Source organism: Carlito syrichta, unplaced genomic scaffold (genome assembly GCF_000164805.1).
Source record: "Carlito syrichta isolate Samal-C Ts95f unplaced genomic scaffold, Tarsius_syrichta-2.0.1 Scaffold130390, whole genome shotgun sequence".
NCBI lineage: Eukaryota > Metazoa > Chordata > Mammalia > Primates > Tarsiidae > Carlito > Carlito syrichta.
The window spans coordinates 237,672-263,641 of record NW_007074486.1 but is presented as its reverse complement, the minus strand read 5'-3'; the positions used below and the strand labels follow the sequence as shown (position 1 = coordinate 263,641).

General features: G+C 46.5%; 2 protein-coding genes across 4 annotated transcripts in view; one reads left to right on the top strand and one right to left on the bottom strand.

Annotated features, from left to right (window-relative positions):
* The window catches only part of TMEM181 (transmembrane protein 181), a 43,415-nt gene extending 28,096 nt beyond the window's left edge, over positions 1-15,319 (top strand). The window contains exons 6-16 of the mRNA XM_021708001.1: positions 58-138; positions 2,096-2,195; positions 2,739-2,869; positions 3,080-3,171; positions 4,880-4,937; positions 6,060-6,162; positions 6,680-6,731; positions 9,137-9,219; positions 10,626-10,715; positions 11,606-11,672; positions 12,052-15,319. Coding sequence (XP_021563676.1) covers positions 58-138; positions 2,096-2,195; positions 2,739-2,869; positions 3,080-3,171; positions 4,880-4,937; positions 6,060-6,162; positions 6,680-6,731; positions 9,137-9,219; positions 10,626-10,715; positions 11,606-11,672; positions 12,052-12,130 — 936 coding nt within the window. The 3' untranslated portion in view covers positions 12,131-15,319. The remainder of the gene's footprint in view (positions 1-57; positions 139-2,095; positions 2,196-2,738; positions 2,870-3,079; positions 3,172-4,879; positions 4,938-6,059; positions 6,163-6,679; positions 6,732-9,136; positions 9,220-10,625; positions 10,716-11,605; positions 11,673-12,051) is intronic.
* A 632-nt stretch (positions 15,320-15,951) lies between these two features.
* DYNLT1 (dynein light chain Tctex-type 1) lies at positions 15,952-25,321 on the bottom strand. Of its 3 annotated transcripts, none has more exons than XM_008048974.1 (5): positions 25,214-25,321; positions 21,893-21,934; positions 17,935-18,058; positions 17,011-17,088; positions 15,952-16,384 (listed from the first exon to the last, which is right to left on the bottom strand). In XM_008048974.1, exons 1-5 carry the CDS (start codon positions 25,238-25,240, stop codon positions 16,314-16,316), a joined length of 342 nt encoding a protein of 113 aa, XP_008047165.1. In that variant the 5' UTR covers positions 25,241-25,321; the 3' UTR covers positions 15,952-16,313. The 3 variants fall into 3 exon arrangements, with proteins under 3 accessions (XP_008047165.1, XP_021563674.1, XP_021563675.1); XM_021708000.1 differs by having other exon boundaries at positions 16,314-16,384; positions 17,011-17,068; positions 25,214-25,252; XM_021707999.1 differs by lacking the exon at positions 21,893-21,934 and having other exon boundaries at positions 25,214-25,270.
* Positions 25,322-25,970: the final 649 nt, after the last annotated feature.

The following is a 25,970-nucleotide window of genomic DNA, read 5'->3' as shown; positions in this document are numbered from 1 at the left end:
GATTTCCTCTAGAGGCATATATTTTATTCAGACCATTTCCCCTGCTTTCTGTTTCAGTGGAAGACATATGACCCTGCGTTTTCCCAGTTGGAAATTTGGTTCCGATTCGTCTTTGTGGTGCTCACCTTCGTTGTCACCGTGAGTACTGCTTGTCTGACATACTATGACGGAAGTCCCCTCCAGGACTGAGCTAGTTCATGCTGTTTGATCTCCAGAGGGCAGGTCACATGAAGATCTGGCCAGATTCTGAGTCTCTCTGAGTTGACAGGTCCTCCGGTGGGCTGTCGTGAGAGTGCTGAACATTCAGTGTGTCTGCTGAGAGCATCAGTGAGGATTCCCATGTGGTGTGATCATCATTACACATCACTGACCTTTTTTTTTTTTGAGTTAGTCTCCCTCCCTCACCCAGGCTGGAGTGTGCAGTGGCACACTTATGGCCACCCCAGCATCAACCTCCTGGGCTCCAGCGATCCTTCCACCTCAGCCTTCCAAGTAGCCAGAACTACAGGCATGTACTACCACACCTGGCTAATTTTTTTATTTATTGTAGAGACAAGGTCTTGGCAAGTTGCCCGGGTTGGTCTCGAACCTGCAGGCTCAGGCAATCTACTTGCCTCGACCTCCCAAAGTGCTGGGATTATAGGCTGAGCCACTGAGCCTGGCCACACATCACTGACTTAAGTGAATTTTTATCATTAGACATTGAAAATGCCATTTAACCTGTATGGAGGGAATTCTGCCTTATCTGAATGACTTTCTTTGGGTGCAAATACAGCACACTTTTGGGTTTTTATATTTGGAAGATTATAATATACCGTACCTTTCAGTCTTTGGGCTTTTTCAGGAAGAAGGCCAAAGAGAAGTCCATTTTGGAAATGCAGGCTTTGGGTTCATTTGGGAGCTGAGGTTGTGTCCTCAAGCCAACAGCAACCTTGGGAAGCCCCCAGAGATTCAGTCTGAAGATGAGAATTGATAACTGGAATGACAAGAGGGTGCTTCCTTTAGTGGCTTACTGCTGTCTGAAGGGTGGCATTCTGCCCCCATCAGCTGCTTGTTCCAATGCTGGCAGGGAGGGTATGACATTTAGGAGATGTGGCCACTTCATTTGTCACCCAAAAAGTACTCGGTACTTTGCAGACTAACCTTACACAGGACACGAGTGTGTGCTAGACAGTCGAGGACGCTCTGCTGGAGGGCGGGCATGGGCACTGGCTGCGCAGTGAGCTGGAGGTTGCAGCACTTGGGACAAGCCCAGGGCCTCAGGGAGCCCAGGCTCAGTGGAGGCAGAAAGCTGGTGTTTGTGTCCAGGCAGAAATTCTTGTTCTTGGAGACTCTGGTGCCTGCGATTGTGCTGCCACACTCTGGGGCCCAAAGAGCTGGTACTCAAGGACCTGAGGGTGTTCCTTAAAAAGAGGCCTGAACCTTATCAGATAACTTGGACTGGGGAAAATGGCCCATGAGCCCAGAAATCCAGATTGCCTAGAAAATTCCTGGCTTATGTCAGATAACAGAAAAACAAACAAACAAAACCCGGGCCTACAGAAATCATAAGAGGTAGAATGTCTTAAAGCAGTTTAAGGGAACTTCTCCTGTGAGCATAACACACCTTCCTCCGGGGGTGTTTGACAACATGCTCATCCTCTGACTGAGTTGATGAGCCACGTTCTGGTGGCGCCTCCTTAGTAGTTGGCGCCGTGTGAGAACTACACTGTGGGAACATGTGGCTCCTGTGACACCTGCAGATGTGGCCTGTGCCCGGTGGGTCCTCCCGTGTGCAGGCTGCCTGGAGGACAGGCCCGATGGAAGTAGCCCAGGTGGAGGTGAGAGGGTGGGTGCCCTTTCCCTTTGCAGGGGGCTTATGGCCTCTCCTCCTGCCCCCATGAGGAGAGCCTGGGACCCATCTTCCCTGTGGCTGCTCTGCAACAGGCAGCCGTCTTGTCTGGGTTGTCACTGATGGCCTCCGGGACCACAGAGGACAATTCATCCAGGGCATAGCCCCAAGGATCCCAGCGGGGCCCCCGACTGTTGGGTGGGAAGACTGCCCGGTGTGGAGGGAGACACAGGCAAGGCGGTAACCAAGGCCCTTGGTTTGCAGTGCCTGTTTGCACATTCGCTCCGGAAGTTCTCCATGCGAGACTGGGGCATCGAACAGAGGTGGATGTCTGTGCTGCTGCCGCTGCTGCTGCTTTACAATGGTAGGTGCCACTTTCTTCCGGAGCATTCCCCTTTAAAATGTAAAGCTAGAAGGCATCTTGGAGGTGGCCCAGGCCCAGAGTCCTCAGAAGAGCCCGTGGGGAGCCCCAGAAGGAGCATGTAACAGTGCCCCAGGAGCCATGTTTCACCAAGCCGGGGCAGATGCCTGCATCTCTAACAAACAGGCGGCTGTTGGGTAGTTAAAACTTGGCCGTGCTACAGACACAGCAGTCCTGGAACTTGGCTGAGGTGGCCAGGCGCGGCTGGCTCTTCCTCTTTCCCTGCTCCAAAAGCAGTACTCAGATCTCCCGGGCCTGCAGGAGGAGCTGATGGCAGGGGCATACGGTGCTCTGTTGCCATCAGTGGGACAATCTGCTCGTTGACGTTCAGGTGTTTTGAGAAACAAAATAGCCTTTGGCTCACTACCTTTCCTTCAGCTCCAACCAGGGACAAGCTGACCATGAGTTCTGACCTCACAGAGGCTGGGGTCTCCCTGCTGGAGATCCCATGTTCTTCACTCCCTCTCTGCCCTCTTTGTGTTCCAGACCCATTCTTCCCTCTCTCCTTCCTGGTGAACAGCTGGCTCCCCGGGATGCTGGATGACCTCTTTCAGTCTCTGTTCCTGTGTGCTCTGCTGCTCTTCTGGCTGTGTGTGTACCACGGGATCCGCGTCCAGGTGAGCCATGGCCCAGGGATATAGGAGACCTGGTCTCCCTTCCAACGCTGATGGCAGTAGTCCTTAAAGGTGAATTTCCCTGGGAAAACCTGTTGCCAGGCCCTTTCTCAATGGAAGAGTGTGTGTTGTGTAGAAATGATTTGGGTGTCTGTGATCTTGGTAGAGTTACTAGCTTGGTTTTCTTTATTTCTTACTCTCTTTTGCTTTTAGGGAGAAAGGAAGTGTTTAACCTTTTATTTGCCTAAATTCTTCATTGTTGGACTGTTGTGGTTGGCTTCTGTCACGCTAGGAATATGGCAGACGTGAGTAATTCTATTATGTATGAAACTCCAGTCATGAAAGCATTTGACAAAGGTGGAAAGCCCCAGAGTCTAACTGTATTTTGTAAACTCACCAAAAAGGAATCATCTCTCAGTGTTTCAAACTTGGTAGTACAGCAGACCCCTCTTATCTTCAGGGGAGGTATTGCAAGACTCCAAGTGGATGCCTGAAATCTCAGATAGTACCCAACCCTGTGTGTACCTGTATGTGTGTCCTCAATACACCTATACTATGCTTTTCCCTGTACATGCATATCTGCGAAAACATTTAATTTACACATTAGTCACTGTTAGAGATTAGCAGCAGTAACTGACAACAAAATAGAAAAACTGTAACTACATACTGTCGTAAGAGTCATATGAATGTGCTGTCTCTCTGAAAATATCGTGTACACTGTCTCACTCCCTTCTTGTGAGGATGTGAGGTGATGAAGTCCCTACATGATGAGACAGAGCGAGGGGGTTGGTGTAGACAGCGTTCCATAGCATCAGGTTACTGCTGACCTTCCAATGACATGTCAGAAGGAGGTTCATCTGCTTAGGGTGATCCTGGGTCTTCCAGTCATGGCCTTGTCAATAGAAGTCAGGAGCAGACGACATCGGTGACTAATGGGCGGGTGGCATCTGCAGTGTGGACACACAGGGATGCTACACGTCCCTGGCAGAACAGTGGATTTTTGTCACACTACTCAGAAAAGCATACAATTTAAAACTATGAAACGCTTACTGCTAGAATTTTCCATTTAATGTTTTCTGACTGCAATTGACCACGGGTAACTGAAACTGTGGAAAGCAAAACTGCAGATAAGGGCTGTTGGTTGTAAGACCTGAGCTGAGGAGTTCTTTCTTGCTGAGTGGCTTGTTGGGAATCTTCGGTTCCAGCAATCTTAGATGGAGAATGAAAAAGACCGTGTGGTTGTCAATTTCGATTTCGACCGACTACGTCGGTGCCTCTTTCTTTAGAGAAACCAGACTGCACCATAGGAATGCTGCCCAGGTAGGCTCCCGGCTCTCTGCTTCCACCAGATGCCTTGATTTCCTCTTCTGCTGCATCTTCACACTTCTAAGTCCTTATGTCAGCTCCCAGCATCGTTCTTCATTAGTGTTTCTGTCCTGTAAGTTAGTACCACAGCCAGAGCCTAGCACGAGAGCAGCCTGGTTCACCAGATAGGACTCACCATGGAACAGTTCCCTTTCTAGGGTGACTAGGAACCCAGCTTACCCGCCACAATGACCCAAGTGGCGATAGGACGTCTCTGCCATCTGCTCCAGTTCCCTGCCTGATTCCCTGTCATCTTAGCAAGCCATTTTCATTTTGAAAGTGGAAGTTTATATTTACTTGTATTTTTTTGTGTACTCATCTATTTCATAGTGCCCATGTGTGCCATTAAAAAGGTGACGGGGAAACGAGTACTGCAAATTAGTAGGGATTCATATAATTACAAAATACTGCAACTTGACAGTACTAGTGAACGTGGACAGTTAGTAGTGTTGTACATTTTTTCAGTGTGGAATATGAAATTCAAGATGTCTCATAAATATAGGATTACTTTTTAAAAATCCTTCACTGTTGGTAGCAAGTGGTTTTTGTTAATAAATAGAAAAAATAAAAGGTCAAATAAGAAAAAATGTAAAATAAAAAGCAAAGGAAGTTATTAATCTATGATGTGTTTTTAATGTCCATTTTTAGGGTTAATGAATTACATGATCCAATGTACCAGTATCGAGTTGACACCGGAAATTTTCAGGTATGGATTATGAATGAAGCCTCAGGATTTTTTTTTATGCTGTTTTATAAAATTACTGTATCTTATAACTTAAATTGGGCTGTTGACATGAGCTTGCTGACTGACTATTTGGGAAAGAATACAGAAAGTTCAAGGGTGGAGTATTTAGGAAGAAATGTATGAGTAATATGGAAAAGAAGAAAACATCTGTAAAATGATGTTTTCACTTCTGGTCTTTGGTTTGTGGCTGACACAGGGGCGGCCCCTAGAAGGATGCAGCCTGAGCCCCGACCCTGCATTCTCTTTGGTGGCTGCTCCCTTTCCAGTCAGGTATCAGGAGAGCCAGCCATGAGGCTCAGAACAGGCACCATGACCTTTTTCTGCTCCTGAAGGAGACACAGGACAGCAGAGACTATCTGGGTGCTGAAAACGCTGATCTAGCCCAATCCCTTTATTTTATAGATGAGAAAAGAAGGCCTAGACTAAAGTCAGGTTCTTTCAAGGCAGCAACAGAACCCAGACCCTGATGTGCAGTCCAGGGTTCTGTGCCTTGGCCTTAAGGGGAATTCTGGCACTGAGAGGACAGGAAGGGGCTGGGAGGACAGAACGGAGCAGGAGCCTTATGGAGAGGTGCTGTAGACCTCCACCCGCGGGCTCTGGGAGTAGTGGGCATTGTTGCCGCCAGCCTAAGCCTTGTTACAGCCTGGTGGCCTGGCCTCCCATCACAGCTGTCTTCAGAAGAAGGTTTGGGTTTCCTGGAACAAAGCCACAGAATTGTGTACCTTCAGACCTGAGGTCTTCTAGAACATCTAATTCAGCCCCTTCATTTCAAAGATAAGAAAACTGGGGAGAGGTAGATAGTGGCCATCACAGTCTATGGGCAGCTGCTGAGCTCCAGACCCCATGCTGAGAGTGTGTCATGTGGAGAAGTTTGCACTCTTGCTCATCTGATTCACAAGGGCCGGGGGTGTCATCTTAGGTGAACAGCCTGTGCTCCCTGCAAGGGACTGAGAGCAGTCAGATGGAAGCCATTGTTTGCTTCCTAGAGAGGACTTCAGGGCTGAAGTCCTTCTGAAAATGTTTGATTTTTCTGCCTGTGGTGGCAAGGGCCTGTTCCTAAAGTGCCCCCATGCTCATTTCCAGGGAATGAAGATCTTCTTCATGGTGGTGGCAGCTGTGTACATTTTGTACCTTTTGTTCTTGATAGTGCGGGCGTGTTCTGAGCTCCGTCACATGCCTTATGTGGGTAAGCACCCCTTCTGGAATTGTCATTTTGGGAGGCTTGGGAGGGACTTTGCTGCGGTGGAAGAATGACTGGAGTCTCCTAAGCCAGGAGTCCTCCCTGAGGGGCCAAGGCTGGGGACCAGTGCATTTGGTCTCTGGGAGCCATGACAGGCCTAAATTGGTACCAGGGCCGTCAGCAGCAAGGGGCTAGCAGAGCGGCCTGGGTCTCCCGGGACCTCACTTACAGAGGAGCTGACTAGACTGTTCTCTTGGTCCTGAGTTGGGGCGAGTTGCCTGACCTCACGGGATCCTTTCTCTGCTCTGTCCCAGCTGAAGGATGGTGGCCGTGGCCTCCGTGGACACCACCCTGGCCTTGGGGTGGGGGGCGACATTCCTCCTCGGCTGCAGGTGAAACAGGCTCTGAGAGCAGAGGGAGGAGGGGCTGCCCAGAGAGCTTGGCTTCATTTTTATTTGCAAGATCTCTGAGAGGAGAAAGGAATTTGCTTCCAGGTTGCTTAAGAATTTTCTTTATTTTTCAGATCTCAGGTTAAAATTTTTGACTGCGTTGACTTTTGTGGTGCTTGTCATTAGGTAAGAAGACTTATATTTCTTGAAAGAAGCAATACTGAATTTTTATTTTACTGTCATGAATATCTGTTCTCTCCTTTAGTGCAGTGGATTCCAGGGCCTTCTAGCCCATCACGTTCATTAACTCAGAGGGCCTCCCACCCAGGGGTACTGAGCACCTGCCTTGGCCCTGTGAGCACGTGATTTTGTTGTGAATGTCCCAGGGAGTGGAGCACATTACCAAGAGCACTTGGCCTGCACTGGGGGGTTCCCTACTTGTTGTGACACCTCCCATGTGTTGTGCACAGTCACCATGTTGGAGAATCCGATCACTGCAAGGTGTACCCGAGGGCCTTGGGACTTTGGGATCCTCTTGTTGATCCCAGGATGGGACTCTAAGCCTGAGTTAGTGCAGCCAGTGTTACTGTAGCCCACTCCACTGGCGCCATGGGGGAGGTGTGGGGCGAGGAGGGCTCGATTCTGTTGCTGGGAGGAAGGCCATGCAGAGGTCTTCCCAGAGACAGCCCAGGCCCCTCTGGGGACTGTTGCTGGCACCAGCTGGTTGGAAGAGGAACTGAATGGACCCAGGAAGTTGTTTTGTTTTTTTTTTTTTAAATAAATTCCGGATAATTATTTGGTTGTTTCTAGTTTGTCTCTTTCTCCTAAAATCAAAATTCAGAGAGAACAAAATGTAATTTTCCACATTTCTTTTTTGGTTAGTTGGATGACAAGTAAGTGGCTGCCATCCCTTCGCCTTGATGGGAACCACATGGGGCCTTTGGGAAGCTGGGCCTTGGCCACGCTTCCCAGGTTGGCTCTGGGGTCCCGCCTAGGGGAGGGCGAGGACTCCTGTAGGCATCCAAGTCCTTCACCCCTGAGTGTGTGAGCTCAGCTTGGACTTACACATGAGCTTGAATTTCATTCAGCATCTAAATTCATGGAGAATAGGAGTGCATGTGTGTCATGGACATTACTTATTTACCGTCTTTGGTGCGTGATGCACTCAGTATCTTTCATTTATCATACATACTGTCTCTCTCTAACACACACACACACACACACACACACACACACACGCACATTGTCACTCTCCACACACACCACACACCCTTACACTCACACACATATACACACACACATCCTATTACTCTCACCTTTATTCTCACACAATCTCACTCATACACATATTCTCAACTTCACTCTCACTCACCCTCACAAACACACATACTCAAATTCTCACTCTCCACACATACCCTCACACATATACCCTCTCACACACCCTTTCACCCTCACTCTCACATACCCTCACACACACACACCGTCACCCTCAAACTACCCAGTTCACAGATGGGAACTACTCTCTACTCACGGTGACCTCTATAGCGCCTATTTTAGAAGGTGTCATGCTTTTGTGATCTTTCTCCATGTGGTTTCAAGGGAATTTACTTGTTTGTTTCCTGAGTGCCCACATTGGCAGGCAGGTTCCTTCTCTTATGGCGTTTATATTCCAGCATAGGAAGACAGGTGACAGACAAAGCCTGTGTGTCATCATGAAAACAAAAAGGGACATGTGCAGGGCAGGAGGGCAGTGGCTGCTTTAGCGGGTAGGTGGAGGGCATGTCTCTGGGTGACATTTGGCTGCATACCTAAGGAGGAACCCTGGAAAGCTGTGCAGTGGCCCCTCCAGGCCATGGAACAGCAGGCTGGCATTCCGGGGGAGTGACACTAGTGGCGCGTCAGAGGACACTAGTGTCCCTGGAGGCAGGTGTGACTGGGGCCGGTGGGAGGTCACAGTGGACTCCCAAGCCACCCGAGGCATCTGGGTTTTGTCCTCAGTGATGGGAGAACTCTGGAGGGCTTTCAGCTGGGAGGGGAAGGGATCTCGTTCACATCTTTGTTAAACAGTCTGTCTGGTGAGAGCCGAACAGGGAAGGGGTGGTGTGGGGAGCAGGCCAGGAACTGGGTTATCCAAGTCATTCCTGGTTGTCAGCGTCAGCGGGTGGGAGTCTGAAGCAAAGGCCTGCTATGTTCCCTTTTCTCAAAGTGCGAGTCACTATGCCAAGGAGGGAGATGAGACTTAGTGAGCACAGTACCCTCCCTCAGGGAGGTGGTCTTGAAAGGGGTGAGAGCAGGGGGGGAGTGTGCCAGGGGGCGCTTCAAGGCTCCAACTGCAAAGAGTGACAGGGTCTATGCCAGGATCAGTCCTGTCCCTGCAGCTGGCTGGTGGTCTAGCCCTCCTAGATCTGAGACCTGGAAACCAGAGGCAGAGGGTTCTGTGTGTGCACATGCGTGTGCGCGCGCTGAAGTGTCCATGCAGAAATAACAGTTAATAGGCTGTCAGTATTTATGGGATGAATATAACAAATTCTGTAACTAGTGCCATTTCTTTGTGTATGTTTACATATTGTCTCCGCCCATCTTTTTTCCAGCATTGTCATCCTTTATTTAAGGTTTGGAGCACAAGTATTACAAGACAACTTTGTAGCTGAACTGTCAACTCATTATCAGAATTATATCCTTTTAACGGAAGTCCTGGGTGGCAGGAGCGCCTTTGTCTTGCGGGTCCACATATTAGGTTTGCAACGCTTCATGCCCCGTCTCCAGAGGCCTCACTGCCGAGAGGCATCTCGTGCTGTCTCGTGTGGCCCTATGTCAGCCCAGGAAGGGGTGGCCTTGTCACTCCTCTGGAGGCAGGAGGCTCAGACACAGCAGAGTTAAGCAGTTCCTCAAAGTCGGTTACCTGGTATCAGAGCCTGATCTGCCCTGGGAGGCCAGCGCTCCAGAGCCATGTCCACACCACATTCTTCCATGCAGGTTCTTGCAGTGTGGTCTCAATTTCACACCTCGGGTGGGTCGGGAGTCGCCAGCTACTCTCCAAGCGCTGAGGAGTGGCCAAAGGGCTGATCTGAGCGTCCGCTGTCCCCAAAGGCATCTTTCCCCATCACCCAGATATATCCAGATATAGGTTTAGTTTTGAGTCGGGGTCTCACTCTGTCAACCAGGCTGGAGTGCAGTGGCACAATCGTGGCTCACTCCAGCCTTGACCTCCTGGGTGCAGGTGTTCCTTCTGTCTCAGCTTCCTGAGGAGCTGGGGCTATGGGTGTACACTACCACACCCAGCTTATTTTTTTATTTTTTTTTGTAGAGACAAGGTCTCGCTATGTTGTCCAGGCTGGTCTCCAACTCCTGGGCTCAAGCAGTCTTCCCACCTCAGCCTCCTGAAGTGCTGGAATTACAAGTGTGGACCACCACACCCAGCCTCAGATATAGTTTCTACAGGCCGTGACAACTGTAGCAGGTTGAGCTTGTGTGTAGGGCTCGTACAATACTAGAAAGGATCCTTCTGTTCTCACTGTGCCGGGGCCTGTTGAGCAGGACTATTGCCGGAGTGCCTCAACCTTTAATCCTTTAAATCTCGGGTTCTTGTCTTGGGAATTGTCACATCCTTAGAATTAATGCACAGTTTTTCCATTTTTTTGACAGAATTTCACACTGAGATTTTACCAGATTTGTAAAGGGATGTATAATCCAGAAAAGGTTAAGAACGACTAGTTTGATAATTGGATTCCAATTCTTTATTTCATTATTTTTCCCCAGGGCCTTCCTGCCCTTTGCGTACAACTCTATCCCTTCTGGCCCTGTCCTCAGTGCCAGTGAGAGGGGGCCTCAGATGGCTTTGTGGACCTTGGTGCCCACTGGCAGAAGGGGGCACAGTCCACCTATTATTTACTGTGACCTTGAAGGGCGTTGTGACCTCTAGCTGTGGGCTTGAAGTATGGCTTCCTGACGCCTGGGTTATAGACCCCCAGATACCACTTGGTGCTCAGCATGGGACAGGGCTGCTGGTGGCTGGGAGGAGTGGCCGGCAGGGAGTAAGAGCCACTGACTGAACTGGTCCCTTCCCTTGACTAGCGCCACCAGCCGAGTTCTTGTCTTTCTACGGCTTGTTGAACTTCTATCTCTACACCTTGGCCTTTGTATATTCTCCATCAAAGAATGCTCTGTATGGTAAGCTGCCCGGATCTGGGCTGTGAGCAGGTAGCTGGCACAGAGATCTGTGTCCATTCAGGACCCACTCACAGGTTTCCATTCACGTGGGTACCATGGTTCCCAGTGCCTTCCCTTTTGGCAGAGAGGCGAGGCAAGTGTGAGTGTTCAGCTCTCAGTTCGGCGTACATGAACCTGTGTTCTGTCATGACAGCGCACAGTGACACATTGATATTGTTAGTGTGTCCCACAACAGCCATGTGTCCGTTGGCCATATGAAGTGAATTGTGTTGAATATAGTCCCTGACTTAAAAGGGACTACCCATCAAAAGTTGAAACTGGGCGACAGAGTGAGACTCCAACTAAAAAAAAAAAACCCAAAACAAAACAATCCTCTTGCCCAAGGAATGAAAAGGTGGGGAACTCCTGGAAGCTGGGCTGTCCCACCCGACATTTTATACTGGGTGCTCAGCCTTTCAGAGCTCCCTCAATAGGCCTCCCTTGGCTTTATTATGGTAACTTTATTATGGTAAAGGCACAATTACGCCCATTTTGACAGATGAAGACATTTAGAAGTGGCATGCTGCAGGTTCAAGGACAGGGAAGGGCATGTCCACGTCTCCTGAGCCTGTTTTGTGTCCCTCCTCCTGCGTGCCTGTCCCTTCCTGTCCCTTCCCTTCTTGCTCGGCTTCACAGGCTTCACAGCCTCCCCCCCGGGCTGGCCATGTGAACCCTATCTTACAGATGAGCAGACAGCCTGAGATGGTTTGCTCAGGTTCACACAGGTCATGGTAGAGTCTGGGGCTGGAGTCTGACTTTCTGACTCCTGTCCTTTCTCCAGGAAAGGACATCCTGCCTCAAGGCTCGTAACATAAATTGCTTGAGATAAAGATGCTTTTGTTGGTTTTCAGAGTCCCAGCTGAAAGACAACCCCGCATTTTCCATGCTGAATGATTCTGATGATGACGTGATTTATGGGTAAGTCACCATCTCTGTAGAAGGCTGCTCGCCATGTGAGCAGGTTATTATTCTAAAATTATTTTGAGGGTGTTAGGACATTTACCTGGGAGTGCCATGCCATTCCGTGGTTTTCTGGTTCCATATTCTTCAGGCTTAGACTTATCGCATTCCCTTTTGCTGAATACCTGCAGAGTGGGCGGCCTGAGGGAACACAGTTCTCTCTGAACTGGTGGGCACAGGTAACTTGGGTGGGGGTGAGCAGTATCCATTGGTGATAGAAAATTGAGAGGGGAAGCTTTGAAAAGAGTTCCTGCTGGAATGGTGTTTTGGTGTGAAAGAAAAGAATACATAAGAGCTGCCCAAGGCCCAGTGGTATCAAAGGTCTCTTTCATAACAGGAGTGACTATGAAGAAATGCCTCTGCAGAACGGGCAAGCCATTCGGGCCAAGTACAAGGAGGAGTCTGATAGCGACTGAGCTCTCGGCAGGTGGTGAGCTGGAAGGGAGCCCGGACGTTTTCCTTCAGTGACCATTTTCTAACCTTCCCAGTTCCTGCTTCTGTTCAGACTTTTCTTATAATCCCCTTATTTGTTTACATATCTTTAAAGGGAAAACCAAAACTGAGGGCAAATTTAAACATTGGGCCAAATTTACTGTCAGGGTGGCTACATTGATTTGGGAAGGGAGGCACTGATAAAAAGTTGAAATCCCCAAACGCTTTTTACAAAGATTTCACACGAGCAATATTGCATGTTTTCAGTGGTGAGGAGGAAGTCACCGCTGTTTTAGTCAAGTGAATTATGAACTTAAAAAAAAAAATTCGCTAATTCCAAGTTCATGGGCAGCCCTGCGACTAGGCCCACAGCACAGCAGCATGACTCTTCTTTCTTCCTACTTCCTTTCCCCATGGAACTGGTTTATTTACTCTTTTTGACCTTTTAATCTCAAAGAGCAGTGTATTCCTGTGCTGCTCAGAACAGTCCTTCCTCATGACATGGCCAGTGCCCTGGGTGGCTGAGTGTCAGGGTAATCAGGGATTTACATTGATTGCATTTTGTGGAACATCTAAGTGACAACTCAGCAGGGGAATGGTGGATGCCAGATTCCAGCCCTTCACCGCCACCAAAGCACAGAGCAGTGTTGTGGAGTTCTGAGGGGGCTAGCTAAGTTAAGTAAGGAAAGTCTGAGATAAAGTCATGAGTTACCAGCTCCTGTGGAGGAAGCTTCTGTTGCTGTGACATACATATGTGACTATGAATGGGTTTCCTTGAGCTTGGGGTGGGCAGGCAGGGAACCGCTGCCATTCCGAGACAGCAGTCTGCAACTCTGTTGAATATGAGACCCCATGAGCTTTTTTTTTTAAATGAAGGCTAAATGAATGATATAGATTCCTTACTGCCAAAAATTTTTTAATTTCACACTTAGAAACTAGATGAAAAGAAAGTACAATGGTTTATGGAAAAACATTTTAGGTAGGAGGAAACTTGCTTGGAAGTTGCTCCCTGTTCTCTGTGAATCACACAACCGTCAGGTCAGTGAATGAACTGCTCTGTGGCACTGCTGTATGTGGTATCGTTGAAGGCCCTGGAGAGTTCCCAGTTCCTTTTAGGCAAGGACTCAATATGAAGGCTGGGTTAGATGTCTCCTTTGCTTTTCCCTTGATGGGCACCGTAACATCTCTATTCACATATGGTAACTGGAGCCACCCTGACTCATGCCGTCTTGGCAAATGGAGGTCCGAAAGGGGACAGTCCACTCTGCAGGCAGCCCCTCAATTTGTCTATGCATTGATTCCCAGGTGACCTCTCAGAGGTGCCGGTTATCATCCACCTTAGGTAGGCTGGGACCTCAGAGGTGTTCATGAGAGACTATTTGTTATGACTTCAGATCTTTCTAATTTAAACTTTAATGATAATGTACTTTTAATATGGATTCCATTCACATTTGTTTCAAAGACCTTGTAAATATGAATGTTTGAGTGAAGACAACTATTACTGCAAGGGTAATTCAAGTTTACATGATTTTTACATTTGCAATCATGTGATGACTTTGATTCTGTATACTCAGAGAAACTAAAAACAGTTTCTGTTACAAATTTTACAACTTCTAATAAGACTACTATAAATAATTTTATGTAAATTGATGAAGACTTTACTTGTGCTTATTAACATATTGATATCATTTAATCATTATAAAATAATTGTCCATGATTTGGAATGCTGTTATTTATCAGTAAATGTAAAATACTCAAGGCATTTAGTCATACACACATCAGAGCTTTTTAAAACGTCTTTGTCCTGTAGTGTAATTATAAGCTGATGAGTAGTATCTCCATACATTGATTCTTCATGGCATCAAGGAAATGAAAAATATGGAATTATTTACTTTTTGTAACTAAGTTGGCAACAAAAAAATTACAAAGTACTTAAGGGAAAATGGTTCTTTATTAAGTCATGCGTTTTTCAGTTTCTCTTCCCTAATGTATCATAAATATCAACTTATTGCCTATTCCATGTAAAAATTTGCTTCAAGTATATATAGCATTTAGCCTTTCAAATATGTGCCATGGATGTTAGGTTAAAACACTAAAGTCTGCCAGAAATGTTTGATGGTAGCAAGAAAATTGCTTTTCTTCAAGGGTATTAAAGTTTTACAAACTTAAATTATAAATTCAAAGGGCTGACTTCAGTTCTTTCATGGTAATGGTTTGAATAACATCATCTTTGGGAATTTTTTTATACTGGTCCCTTCTAGGGGAACCTAGAAGGTGACCAGAGGTATTTGTTTTCCTAGGAAGAGCTTATCCGTGTGGATAATAGATCCGCTTGATTTATTATTAAATCATTACAGCAGTGAAGTGGTGCCATTCTCTCTCTTAAGCCCCATTTGAAAGGCCAGGGAAAGGGATATAGGAAATATACTCAAGGTTCCTAAGTTGCTACTGTACATAATTACAGATTGCAATACAAGCTTAGATATAGTATGTAAATCCAACTCACTAAATGAGCAGGTTACAAGCCAAGTGTCACCAGCCTCAAGTATTTTGTGAACAATTCACTGAAGGTAGTTATGTTAAATAGGTTCCAATGTGGTGACTTGTTCCTGAATGCTTTTCACAGAAAAAAACACAGACTCTATCAAAGGGATAATTAAAAGGGATGTTTCTAGAACACTTAGTAAAAACTAGACTTAAAATACTAAAGTGTATTTGTATATTTTGAGGGTTAGAAACCAGTTGCCTTAGAAGTTAGACTTTTGAACAAAAAGATACACATTTTCCCCAGGCAAAAGGGAAATTGTGTTTGTAACATATTGTAATGCTGTTTATCTTGATTTGACATTTGATATGTGCTGGTAACTATAACACCATACTATGAAACAACAGGAAGATTTTCTGCTATTGAAAACTGCCTTTTTACAAAAAAGACTGTAAATATGTATAAACTAAAACAATACTAAACTTTAAGCTCAGAAGACAAGATAGAGGTGTGTTCAGGTGTGGAACTGCCAGTGGAGCACAGAGTCACCCCACCACAGAACGGTCGCTGAAATCAATCAGGCAAAAGTGAATACATGTTTACTAATGGCAGCTCATGTTTTTGGAATGGCTTCATCCTGACATACCTTTCTGGTAAATGTTAATAAATTTGTAATATTCAATTCTTATACGTGTCTTGATTTGTGTGCTCTTTGCGTGTGGAGTTAGTTTGGCCTTTCAGACGTGAGTGTTTCCATAAAGGGGCTTCAAAGGTGAGAGCAGGGCTTTTTCATGCTGCCATGTCTCACCCGGCCCAGGGAGAAGCATTGAAGGTGATCACAGCCTGGGGCTTGGGCCCACCTCCTGACTTACTTGGATATGTGACGTTAAGCCAATCTAGCAACCTTCAGACCTATCTTCTGACTTTTTAATAACTGCAAATTGTTGTGGATACAAAATGAATGACTATGAATCAGTTTTGTAAGCTGTAAAGTACTGGAACAATTTGTGATTGCTACAGAGAACATGGGCTTAAAAGTTGTGGTGTTACAGCTTTGGGCCAAGCATGTGAATGAGAGCTCTCAGGCTTGCCCACCTCCCCTTGTAACCTCTAGAAGCAGAGACTTCGGAATGAGGGTGTGACACTGGAGGGGAATCTAACCAGAACCCTGCGGAGCTGTTGGAGTCCTGTCCCCAGGTGAATGAGTCCCTCATCATGGAGAGGATAAGGGCAACTTTTCTTTTTTTAGCTTTACAGATTCTGAAGCCACTAAATAAATATAAAGAACTCATTTGTGAGACTCTGAAGAACACAACAGACTTTAGATTTGAATAATTTATTCTAACAAAAGTATAAAGTATGGAAAATTAGTGTATTTGAGTCATTTCAGAGTAGAGCAAGATTCACACTAGCAGATTTCAGTGTGTAGCACCGTTGAAAAGAAATATTCAGAGTTAAGACAAGTGGCAATACAGGCTCCAGACTACCTATGGTGAATCACTCATGACTTACAGGGTACAGTTCCTATAACAGGGCAGTTGTTTGGTTTTTCCCTCTACATTTGGAGAGCGCCACAAAACACATACTAACAAGAACGAGAAAGGTGTTCACTGACTTCCCGGTTGGTGACTAGAAGATGAACTGAAAACATTGAACGAAAGGCAAAGTCACAGGCTAGAGCATCAGATGGACAGGCCAAAAGTGCTGACGATGCAGTACATGGTCTTGTTCTCCCATCGCACGGTGCAGCTCCCTGGGGGGGAAGACATCATGTAAAACAAGGAAAGCAGGGAGACCTGATACCCCAGTGTCACACACCAAGGCCAATACTCAAGTGCCCACTTCTGCATGGCAGACAAAGAAGGTTGGCAAAGGCTCTGATAAAACGTTTTAAGGCCGGGTACAGTGGCTCACACCTGTAATCCCAGCACTTTGGGAGGCCGAAGTGAGAGGACTGACTGAGCCCATGGGCTCAAGACCAGCCTGTGCAACTTGGCGAGACCTCGTCACTACAATAAATAAAAAAAAAAATTAGCTGGGTGTGGTGGCATGCACCCGTAATCCCAGCTACTCAGAGACTGAGGCAGAAGGATCACCTGAGCCCAATAGGTCAAGGCTGTGATGGCCATGATCGTGCCAATGCACTCCAGCCTGGGCAACAAAATGAGACTCAGACTGAAGAAATCAATAAGTAAATATAATTTTTTTAAAATAAGCTTTAACAGCTGACTGTAATAAACATGCATTCAAAGACATGAAGCACCCAAGCACATATTTCATAAAAACTTGCTTTTAAATAAATAGCATGGGCCAAGAAGGAATTTGAAAACTTTCAGGAAAAGCCCACATGACAAATGGCACACACGATGGAAAGCCTACCATCAGAAGTGCTGTCCCAGAAGCAGGAACTCGCTGTGTGCAATCCAGCTCCATTCTTCTGCATGATTACACAGGTCACTTCAATTAAAACAAACTTTTATTAGAAAAACCTACTTGGCAGCCCGAATGTCATTTTGCCTACTTTTAGCATGTTTATAGATGACATGGCCGATGTGACAATAAAAATTACAGGTGCAGACTGGGCACAGTGGCTCAAGCCTGTAATTCCAGCACCTTGGGAGGCCAAGGTAAGAAGGTTGCCTGAGCCTACGGGTTCGGGAACAGCCTGGACAACTTGGTGAGACCTCATCTCTACAATCAATCAAAAAATTAGCTGGGTGCTGGGTGTGGTAGTGCACACCTATAGTTCCAGCTACTTGAATAGCTGAGGCAGAAAGATTACCCTGAGCCCAACAGGTTGATGCTGGGATGGCTGTGAGCGTGCCACTGCACTCCAGTCTGGGCAATGGAGTGAGACTCCAATTCAAAAAATTAAAAAATTTACTGGTACAGATTGCCTCATCCCACTGCACTGACAAATTTCAGATGATTTACAGTGGGGTTACGTCCCAATAGACCCACTGTAAATCGAAAATGTAAGCTGAAAATGCACTCACTACCCCAGTAAACCTGTCATAAGGTCAAAAATTGTTCTTTGAACCATGGTAATTCACAGATCAGATGCACATCCTCCTTGACCACTTAACTTGTTCTGATGGCATCTGATTGGACTCCTGCACAATCCTGCTTGCCGTGTAACAGCCAAACAACTTGGATGATGATGGTACTACACAAGTGACCTCCTCCCATCAGGACTGCCTTTGAGGTAAGGCACCGCACTGCCACATTAGCTGGACTGGACAAAGCTCTGATCAGTAGTTAAAGAGCCGTCCCCCAAATGTACAAGAAACAAACATCCATTACCAATGTATTTAAATGGTTTTCCCAGCTTGGTGAGTTGACTTAAAGTTTGTTCGACAACATTTGTGGTCCACTGGTTCACTTTGCTGTGCTGGTAAGCGTTACCACCAATCGCACTTTCGATGGCCTAGAAAACAAAACACCAAGGGGAGCCACAGTGACCAGAAGGCTCCTGGACAACTTCAGTGAGGAACTGATATCACCTTAAGAAGTGGTAAAATAAGATGTACATAAAATGTAAGTTTTTAAAATAAGTTTTACATTTGTTTTAAAAATGCATAATTATATAGTCTGTCAAAGTATTCATTTTTAAAATAAAACATGTTCATTATCTTACAGTTCTGTATGTGTCAAAGTATTCAGACATTTAATCTAATAATTGGATTTAATGTTCACTGTGTCTGTGACTACTTAGAGATAAGCAACACACTATTTCCTACTGAGGCTAGAAAATATTTTACTTAGTCTATTCCTTTCTTAAAAGCATATTAGATGCTTTTAACTAATACTATCTAATATATACTACCTTATACTATATAATAGATGAATTTTCATTGGTTATTTGTACAACTGGCAATGTACAAACCTACCCAAATAATCATATTCAAAAATACTTTTATCCAGCATTTTCTAGGAACATGTTACTACATATACATTTTCAGACAACTAAAAAACAGCATTTGGGGGGGGTGGGGGTGGGATTGGCAGTTGAGGGAGACTGCTAGGGGAGGGAGGGGCATACCTCATCAACCAGGGTACCTGCATGATCAATGTTTATATACCTAACCCTGAATTGTACCCCACATCTTTATGATAAAATTTTTTTTAAAAAGAACAGCATTTTATATTCTAAAACTTATTTTTTTAAGTTTGTGACAAAATGTTGTTCTTTATTCTAAATTTCCTTCTTTATGCCGTATTCTTTGGAGGTTCTGATGGTGTGCCCTGCTCACTGTCACTGCCCTTACTAAGCTGATGGTGCAACGTTCCCATGTGTGGCCTTCTGGGTCTTTTACCAGCAACACCCCTTTCTCGTGGGGGCCAGTGTGCCTGCACGGAAGCAGTTGTCTTCTCTACCCTGGAAACCAGGGAAGAGTTTTTATAACTGGTATGACCTAAAGTAAAACTACAGACATTCAGTGAGGGCCTAGGTCTGTCTTCAGACAGCATCCAGCAGCCGGAGACCTGAGCTGCACTGGTGGTGATGGATAGTCTCATGTGAGGAGCAGGCCTGGTGACTCTGCTTCTGAGGAACAAAAACCTCCCTAGGTCATACCCTGATCTCCACCGATGCACCTTCCTGTCTTTCCTGGGCTCAGTGGTCACATCGTAGACATCCTGCTTCCTTTTAGTCCTCTGTACTGTGTTTCCTCCTACCTCAGAGGCTACAAGGGATGTGGGGGCCCAGCAGTTCCGGTGTAAGGGGACAGCAGTTTACTAGACCTGAGCATTGTGGAAGGAGGAGGCTTCGTTCAACCTCTACCTCTGGCAGCTCGCCACACATGCTTTGCAATGCACCGTTTTTCAGGGAAGCAGGAAAACCCTCCGCCATTTCACTATGACCCAAGACTATAGTTGAGGACAGAATAACCCACTGCTGGGGCAAAAAAGCTGTTGAGGCCGTGATACAAGTTAAAGTAACACTGCAGTGTCACTTCATGTTTCCATGTAGGATGGCAATGTGTACTTTTTTTTTGAGTTGGAGTGTCATTATGTTGCCCAGGCTGGAGTACAGTGGCACGCTTACGGCCACCGCAGCCTCAACCTGCTGGGCTCAGGTGATCCTTCCGCCTTAGCCTTCCATGTAGCTGGAACTACAGGCACGTGCCACCACACCCGGCTAACTTTTTGATTTATTGTAGAGATGAGGTCTCACCAAGTTGCCTGGGCTGGTCTCAAACCTGTGGGCTTGGGCAATCCTCTCACCTAGGCTTCCCAAAGTGCTGGGATTATGGGCGTGAGCCACCGTGCCCGGCTGTGTACTTTCAACTGTACTTGCTGCCTGGTAACCAAGTAAAAGATAACAGAAACAGAGGCCAAACTAGAATTCCCAGCAAATCAAGTCCACTTTTCCCAGTTCTGGTGTCACTCGCCCACCTTCCTGTTCCCGACTGTTCCACAAGCAATGCTGTATTTACAAAAACAATGAAAAGCCAATTGCTACAGGTCCTGCAAAGCAACCAGAAAACCTTGCCTGATGCTGACTTATATATAGTCAAACACAAACATTTTGCTTTTGGATACTGCTCACAAAAACAGGTGGGGTTTTTTTTTGTTTTTTGTTTTCACTCTGGCATTAGTCAATAACTTGTACTATAGTCCACTCTAAGTGACATACATAATTTCAAACGGTACCATGAAATTCAGATGATCTAATGACTTTCTTTCAGTCAGTGGGTCGGTCTTACCCAGGGAAGCCAGGGAAACTGACTAGGAGATAGCTCCCTGGCTATTAGCGCCACTCCAGGCATACCGCCTCCTTTTAGTCCCTCACACACATCATGCACACCTCCACCACTGGGCCTTTGTATATGCCCATGACCAGGAAGGTTTATTCCCTCTTTTTACTGTGATAACCCTACTCCTACCAATTCTTCAGATTTCAACTCTGAAGAGTCAGTCCCTAGACTCACTTGGTGAGTCAAAGTCTCTTTAAAAATGCTCTCACAAGCCGGGCTTGGTGGCTCAGCCTGTAATCCCATGCCTTGGGAGGCTGAGGTGAGTGGATTGCCTGAGCCCGCGGGTTCATGACCCGCCTGGGCAACTTGGCGAAACCTCATCACTACAATAAATCAAAATTAGCCGGGCGTGGTAGCGCGTGCCTGTAGTTCCAGCTACGTGGAAGGCTGAGGCGGAAGGATCACCGGAGCCCAGCAGGTCGAGGCTGCGGTGGCCGGGAGTGGCCACTGCACTCCAGTCTGGGTGACGGAGTAAGACTCCAACTCAAAAAATAAAATAATAAAATAAATAAAATAAAACAAAATGCTCTCACAGCAGTATGTCTTGTGGCATGTGCCACAGCAGATGCAAGCTGGCATTTTCCAGTGTGATTATTTGATAAGGGTCTGCTGCACCCCAGCCCACCCTGTTAAACTCCAGAGGGGTCAGTAACCTTACATCTTCCCTCAATATGTATTTTTTAATGAATGAACAAATGAAGAGCAAATAGCCCTTTTGTCCCTCATCTTCATCATCTAAATCTAAGGGAGGTACCGGGACAAATAATAAAGTATGTAGTTTAGAGATGTAAGAAAAATAACTGAACAGGCCCCAGATTGGACCACCAGGTGCTGAATAGCAAAGTTGATTGTTTGCTTTTCCTATACTCACTCTTCAATAAACACTGGAAACATCTACTTGTGTGCCATAAGTCTTTTTTTTTTTTTTTTTTTTTTTTGAGTTGGAGATTCATTCTGTCACCCAGGCTGGAGTGTACTGGCATGTTCCCGGCCACCACAGCCTCAACCTGCTGGGCTCAGGTGTTCTTTCTGCATCAGCCTTCCAAGTAGCTGGGGCTACAGGCACACATCACCAAGCCCGGCTAAGTTTTTTTTTAATTTATTGTAGTGATGAGACCTCGCCAAGTTGCCCAGGGTGGTTTTGAACCCGAGGGCTCAGGCAATCCTCTCAACTCAGCCTCCCAAACTGCTGGTATTATAGGTGTGAGCTACCACCTGGGGCCGCCATAAGTCTTTTATGTAAAAAGGTTATAGATTCAAACTTTGATAACATTCAGTAATAATGCCTTGTATATAAAATTCCCTATCTGATTTAATTTATAATATGTAATTTATATAATATGCGAGCAATTTTTATCTAGATATTCATTGAATGAAACCACTATTTGAAACACCATAACACACAAGCTCAGTTGGAGCAATTGCAAGATAGTAAAACACATCATTTTCTCTCATGCAAGCCATTAATCACACATTGAAAGAGCAAGTGTTCTTCTTCTTACCTCTTTCACAATGTTGCTCACTTCATCAACAACAAAAGCAGTCTGAAAGGAAGCAAATTCAGTTAAGTTTGATTTATTTAAAAGATCTGTTTCCACTGCATTGATAAATGCCAATTTAGGTAATGAACATAATTTAGAAGTAAATACCTTAGAAAATTATATAGCCAGACTATTCACTTTACCAAGGAAGGCATTACAAGTTCTCAGAAACCAGAGGACTAGAATACATGTATATAACTTAAAGTTTTGTTTTGTTTTGTTTTTATACCACAATCCAAGACTTTACTTTAAATGAAAATTCAATCTCCTTCCATTTCAACTGGCTGCTAGGATCATTAACCAATAGAGAAGCTTAATGAGTCAAATAACCTTTGTATAAAATAACTGAAGCTGGCTAGACTCGGTGGCTCAGTCTGTAATCCCAGCACTTTAGGTGGTCAAGAGGAGTGGAGTGCCTGAGCCCGCCGTTTTGAGACCAGCCCAGGCAGCTTGGCAAGACCTAGTCTCTACAATAAATAAAAAATTAGCCGGGTGTGGTAGTGCGCACCTGTAGTTCCGGCTACTTGGAAGGCTGAGGCAGAAGGATTGCCTGAGCCTAGTAGGTCAATACTGGGGTGGCTGTGAGCGTGCCACTGCATTCCAGCCTGGGCAACAGAGTAAGACTCCAACTTTTTAAAAAACAAAAACAACAAAAACTGAAGCTGCTTAAGCAATCTATTTTGAAGATGTAATTCTCTCTTTTCGTGATGTAAACTGATTAGGCCTGAAACTTGAGAGGGTTTTTTTTGAAGTCACCATCAGTCATAATGTTACAAAGATTACACTATTTCCGGATAATTATTTTTCTTTCCCAATGCCGTCCTACTTCAGGACTAGCAACCAGCTGCTGGCACAGTGGTTCTCTATCAGTGAATCTGGGTGACTTGGGAGGTGGCTACCTGCAGTATTCTAGTGCCAGGAGTATAGTTTTCTTTCCTTCCTTTTCACATGTGGTAGATATGAATGAGTACAAGGTCATCCTGGCAATGCGCTCTACATGGGAACAAGCGTTTCAAGTTACTGCTGAGTCCCAGGAAAGGTGCTTCGCTCTGGACATGTCTTTGAGAGGACAGCCCCAGGGGCCCTCCATCAATGTACATCCTGGTGGGACACAGGCAAGAGTCCTGACTTGGCAATGAGTTTTTCTCCAGCCTGGCTGCTGTCTGCTGCAGGCCCTACCCTTTCTCTTCAGGAGGATCAACTCACTTGCTGTACTCAGAAGTCACACTTGGAAACGAAATGTACTCATCAAGTTAATGACAATCTGTAGTACCTTAGAGACTAAATCATTTCTGGAAGTTTAAAGGATCCTTCCAAGTGACTACAGGGATCTGAAACCATAAAGGAAAGTCTGTATATAACTTTCCATGTGGTTAAAGTATTTAAAAGCCTGAGGAACATTTTAAAGGGCCTTTAGTGGGGAGCACAGCAGCTATGCAAGAAAGATGAATTATGCATTGAAGCTAGAGTAACGAAGGCCCCGAAATCTCCATGAAGTCAGGATATGCAGAAAAGGCTGGGCTGAGAGGCTGGCAGGAGGACAAGGAAGACAACTTAGTAAATACCTATGGCATGCCTACTATGAGACAGTCACCATCTCAGCCTCCTGGGGCTTCCATCTGTATACAACAGATCACTCTGTTCAGCCCCTTCATTTTACAGATATGCAACTGATATCTAGAATAATGAAATCACTTAGCTGCCTTATTTGTGAAAGCCAGAATCAGAATGCAGTCTTAAGGGCTTTCTCTTACATAGCCATTTCCTATTTATTTATTATGAGTCAAAGTTTCACCCTGTTGCCCAGGCTGAAGTGCAGTGGCACGATCAGGGTTCACCCATGCTTAGACCTCCAGGTCTCAGGTGATCCTTATACCTCAGCCTCTCAAGCAGCTGGGACTGCAAGCTCACACCACCACGCCTGGCAATTTATTGTTTTTGTAGAGACGGCATCTCACTATGTTGCCAGGCCAGTCTCAAACTCCTGGGCTCAAGCAGTCCTCTTGCCTCAGCCTCCCAAAGTACTGGGATTACAGACACGAGCCACCATGCCCGGCCCATTTCCTTTTTTAAAAAGTTTTACTTAATATTATTATAAAACAAACCATTTTCCAATACTGTATTGGGTAATAGTTTATGAGGAAAAGCTTTTCCTTTGCTAGCTGCTCCTGAACCGTGTTTTCACTCTTCATATGGTTGCTACCAGCATGCTAACACTGATTATTGACACCGTCATAGAAAAGTTTGTGCTAGTTAGGAAATTAGATCAAAACTGAAACTCTAGGATCAGTCCTTAAGTCTCAGTTTTACGTTCCCTCAAAACATTCCTGCTGAACTTAATTTCAAAAACAGTAACAGTAGATCTTAATAAGTGTATCTGTCGTTTTTATTTTTGACAGGCTGCATAATCTATAGGACTGTATTTGAATTTCACCCTGAACGATTATTCAGCAAGAAGATGAGCACGTATTCAATAAGAGCAGCCTCCATCAACTCTATCCCTCCTTTACGACGAGTACCTTCTGCTTGGCAAATGATTGGGTACGTTACTCTACTTAGCCATGGAGGCAATAAGAAACCATTTCCTTCCTCCACAAGAATGAGCTATCTTACTGACATCGCAAACCAAAACGAAATGTGCTATCCTTATTCCCGGTGGCCACGGTGGTCGTCAACGTGGCGCTGGAGAACAAGGTGCGGCCCAGAGACAAAGACAGGTTCTCCCGTGCGCGCTCCTGCAAGGGGTGGACAGCCAGGAGAGCAAACCTAGGGCTGTAGGGACTAGGGGAACATGCATGTCACTCTGGACTCTTATGTTACAACGTCCGGACTTGCGTCTTCCAACCCCTGGCCGTGGGGCACCGCTTCGGGCCGGGGGGTCTGCACCGCGGACCCCAGGGCAGGGGGTGATGTCATCCTCCCGGCGTCCTTCGCTGCCGGTTGCGCAACCGGGCCGGGGGCGAGGCCGGCAGGACCCTCGGGGAAAGGCGTCCCAGCGCTGCGATCCCGGGCGTTCTCTCCGAGCAACGCCCGGATGCCGCCCTGCGCAGGAAGAAGCCCGAATTCCCTTCCGGCCTCCCCGCCCCTCCCGGCTGGGAAAGCGGCGGTGACCGTAGAGGCTGCCGCTGGGCGAGGTGCCGCGCTCGTGAGTCCCCGGCCGGTGACGACCGCGGCTCGGCCAACCGGGGAGGAAGGCAGCCAGGCCTTCCCGGGCAGGACCGCGTGTCCATCACGCCCAGGATCATCGGCCTGCACCTTCCCCGTCGCCGACCGGGCGGTTACCTCCTCCGCAGCCTGGTAATCGTCCATCTTTCCTCCGGCGCTTCACCTCCGCCGCCCCGAGTAGAGCGGACTGCGCAGGCGCACGCGGGCATCGCCCCGCCCCCTACCGGGTCACGCCCCACAGCCTGCGCGCGCCTGCCCCGCCCACGCCCATCCTCAGGGCCCCGCCCAGCGCGCCAGCCCCGCCCTTCTCCACCCCGCTGCCTGCTTCAAGGCGGGGCAGCCAGGCGGTGGACGGATTTGGGCCCCTCCTCCAGTCTTCGGGGAGGTGGTGGTTTCCATGGGAACCCGTGACGCTAGCCAGCCAACTCCCTAAACTGCAGCAACTGAAAACAAATGAACAAAAGCCAGTCCGGCCCCTCCCTATCGGGGCTTGTAATGTGTGGATGAATCTGAACATCCAAACAGGCTCGGGCACCTAGTAACACAAGTGACTTCTGCAGGTAATGCGCCATATGAGACATTGGTTACAATCCCCTTGGGGATCTAGGATTAGGATACTTTAGCTAGCTTACAGTCCCCTTGGGAAGTTAAGTTTTCCATATAATGAGAAATTTTCCTTTAACCGCCATTAAAAAAAACATTTTGGGAGGGAAATTTTGTAAAATGAAGCACACTTCCTGACTGCCGTAACTAGAATGAACTATAGAAACAGACTTGGCTTGTATCCAGAGGTCTTTATGGAAATTGGTAATTATGCTGGGCTCTGGTAGACTGCTCTCCGTGGAGGACTGGGGTGTATTTTATTTATTCATTC

Coding starts and splice junctions, on each gene's coding strand:
- DYNLT1 (XM_008048974.1), bottom strand. CDS start 25,240: ATGGACGATTACCAGGCTGCGGAGGAG. Junction 18,059..21,892: donor TGAGCAACATTGTGAAAGAG/GTAAGAAGAAGA, acceptor TTTGTTTTCTAG/GCCATCGAAAGTGCGATTGG. Junction 17,089..17,934: donor AAAACCATTTAAATACATTG/GTAATGGATGTT, acceptor TTTTAATTGAAG/TGACCTGTGTAATCATGCAG.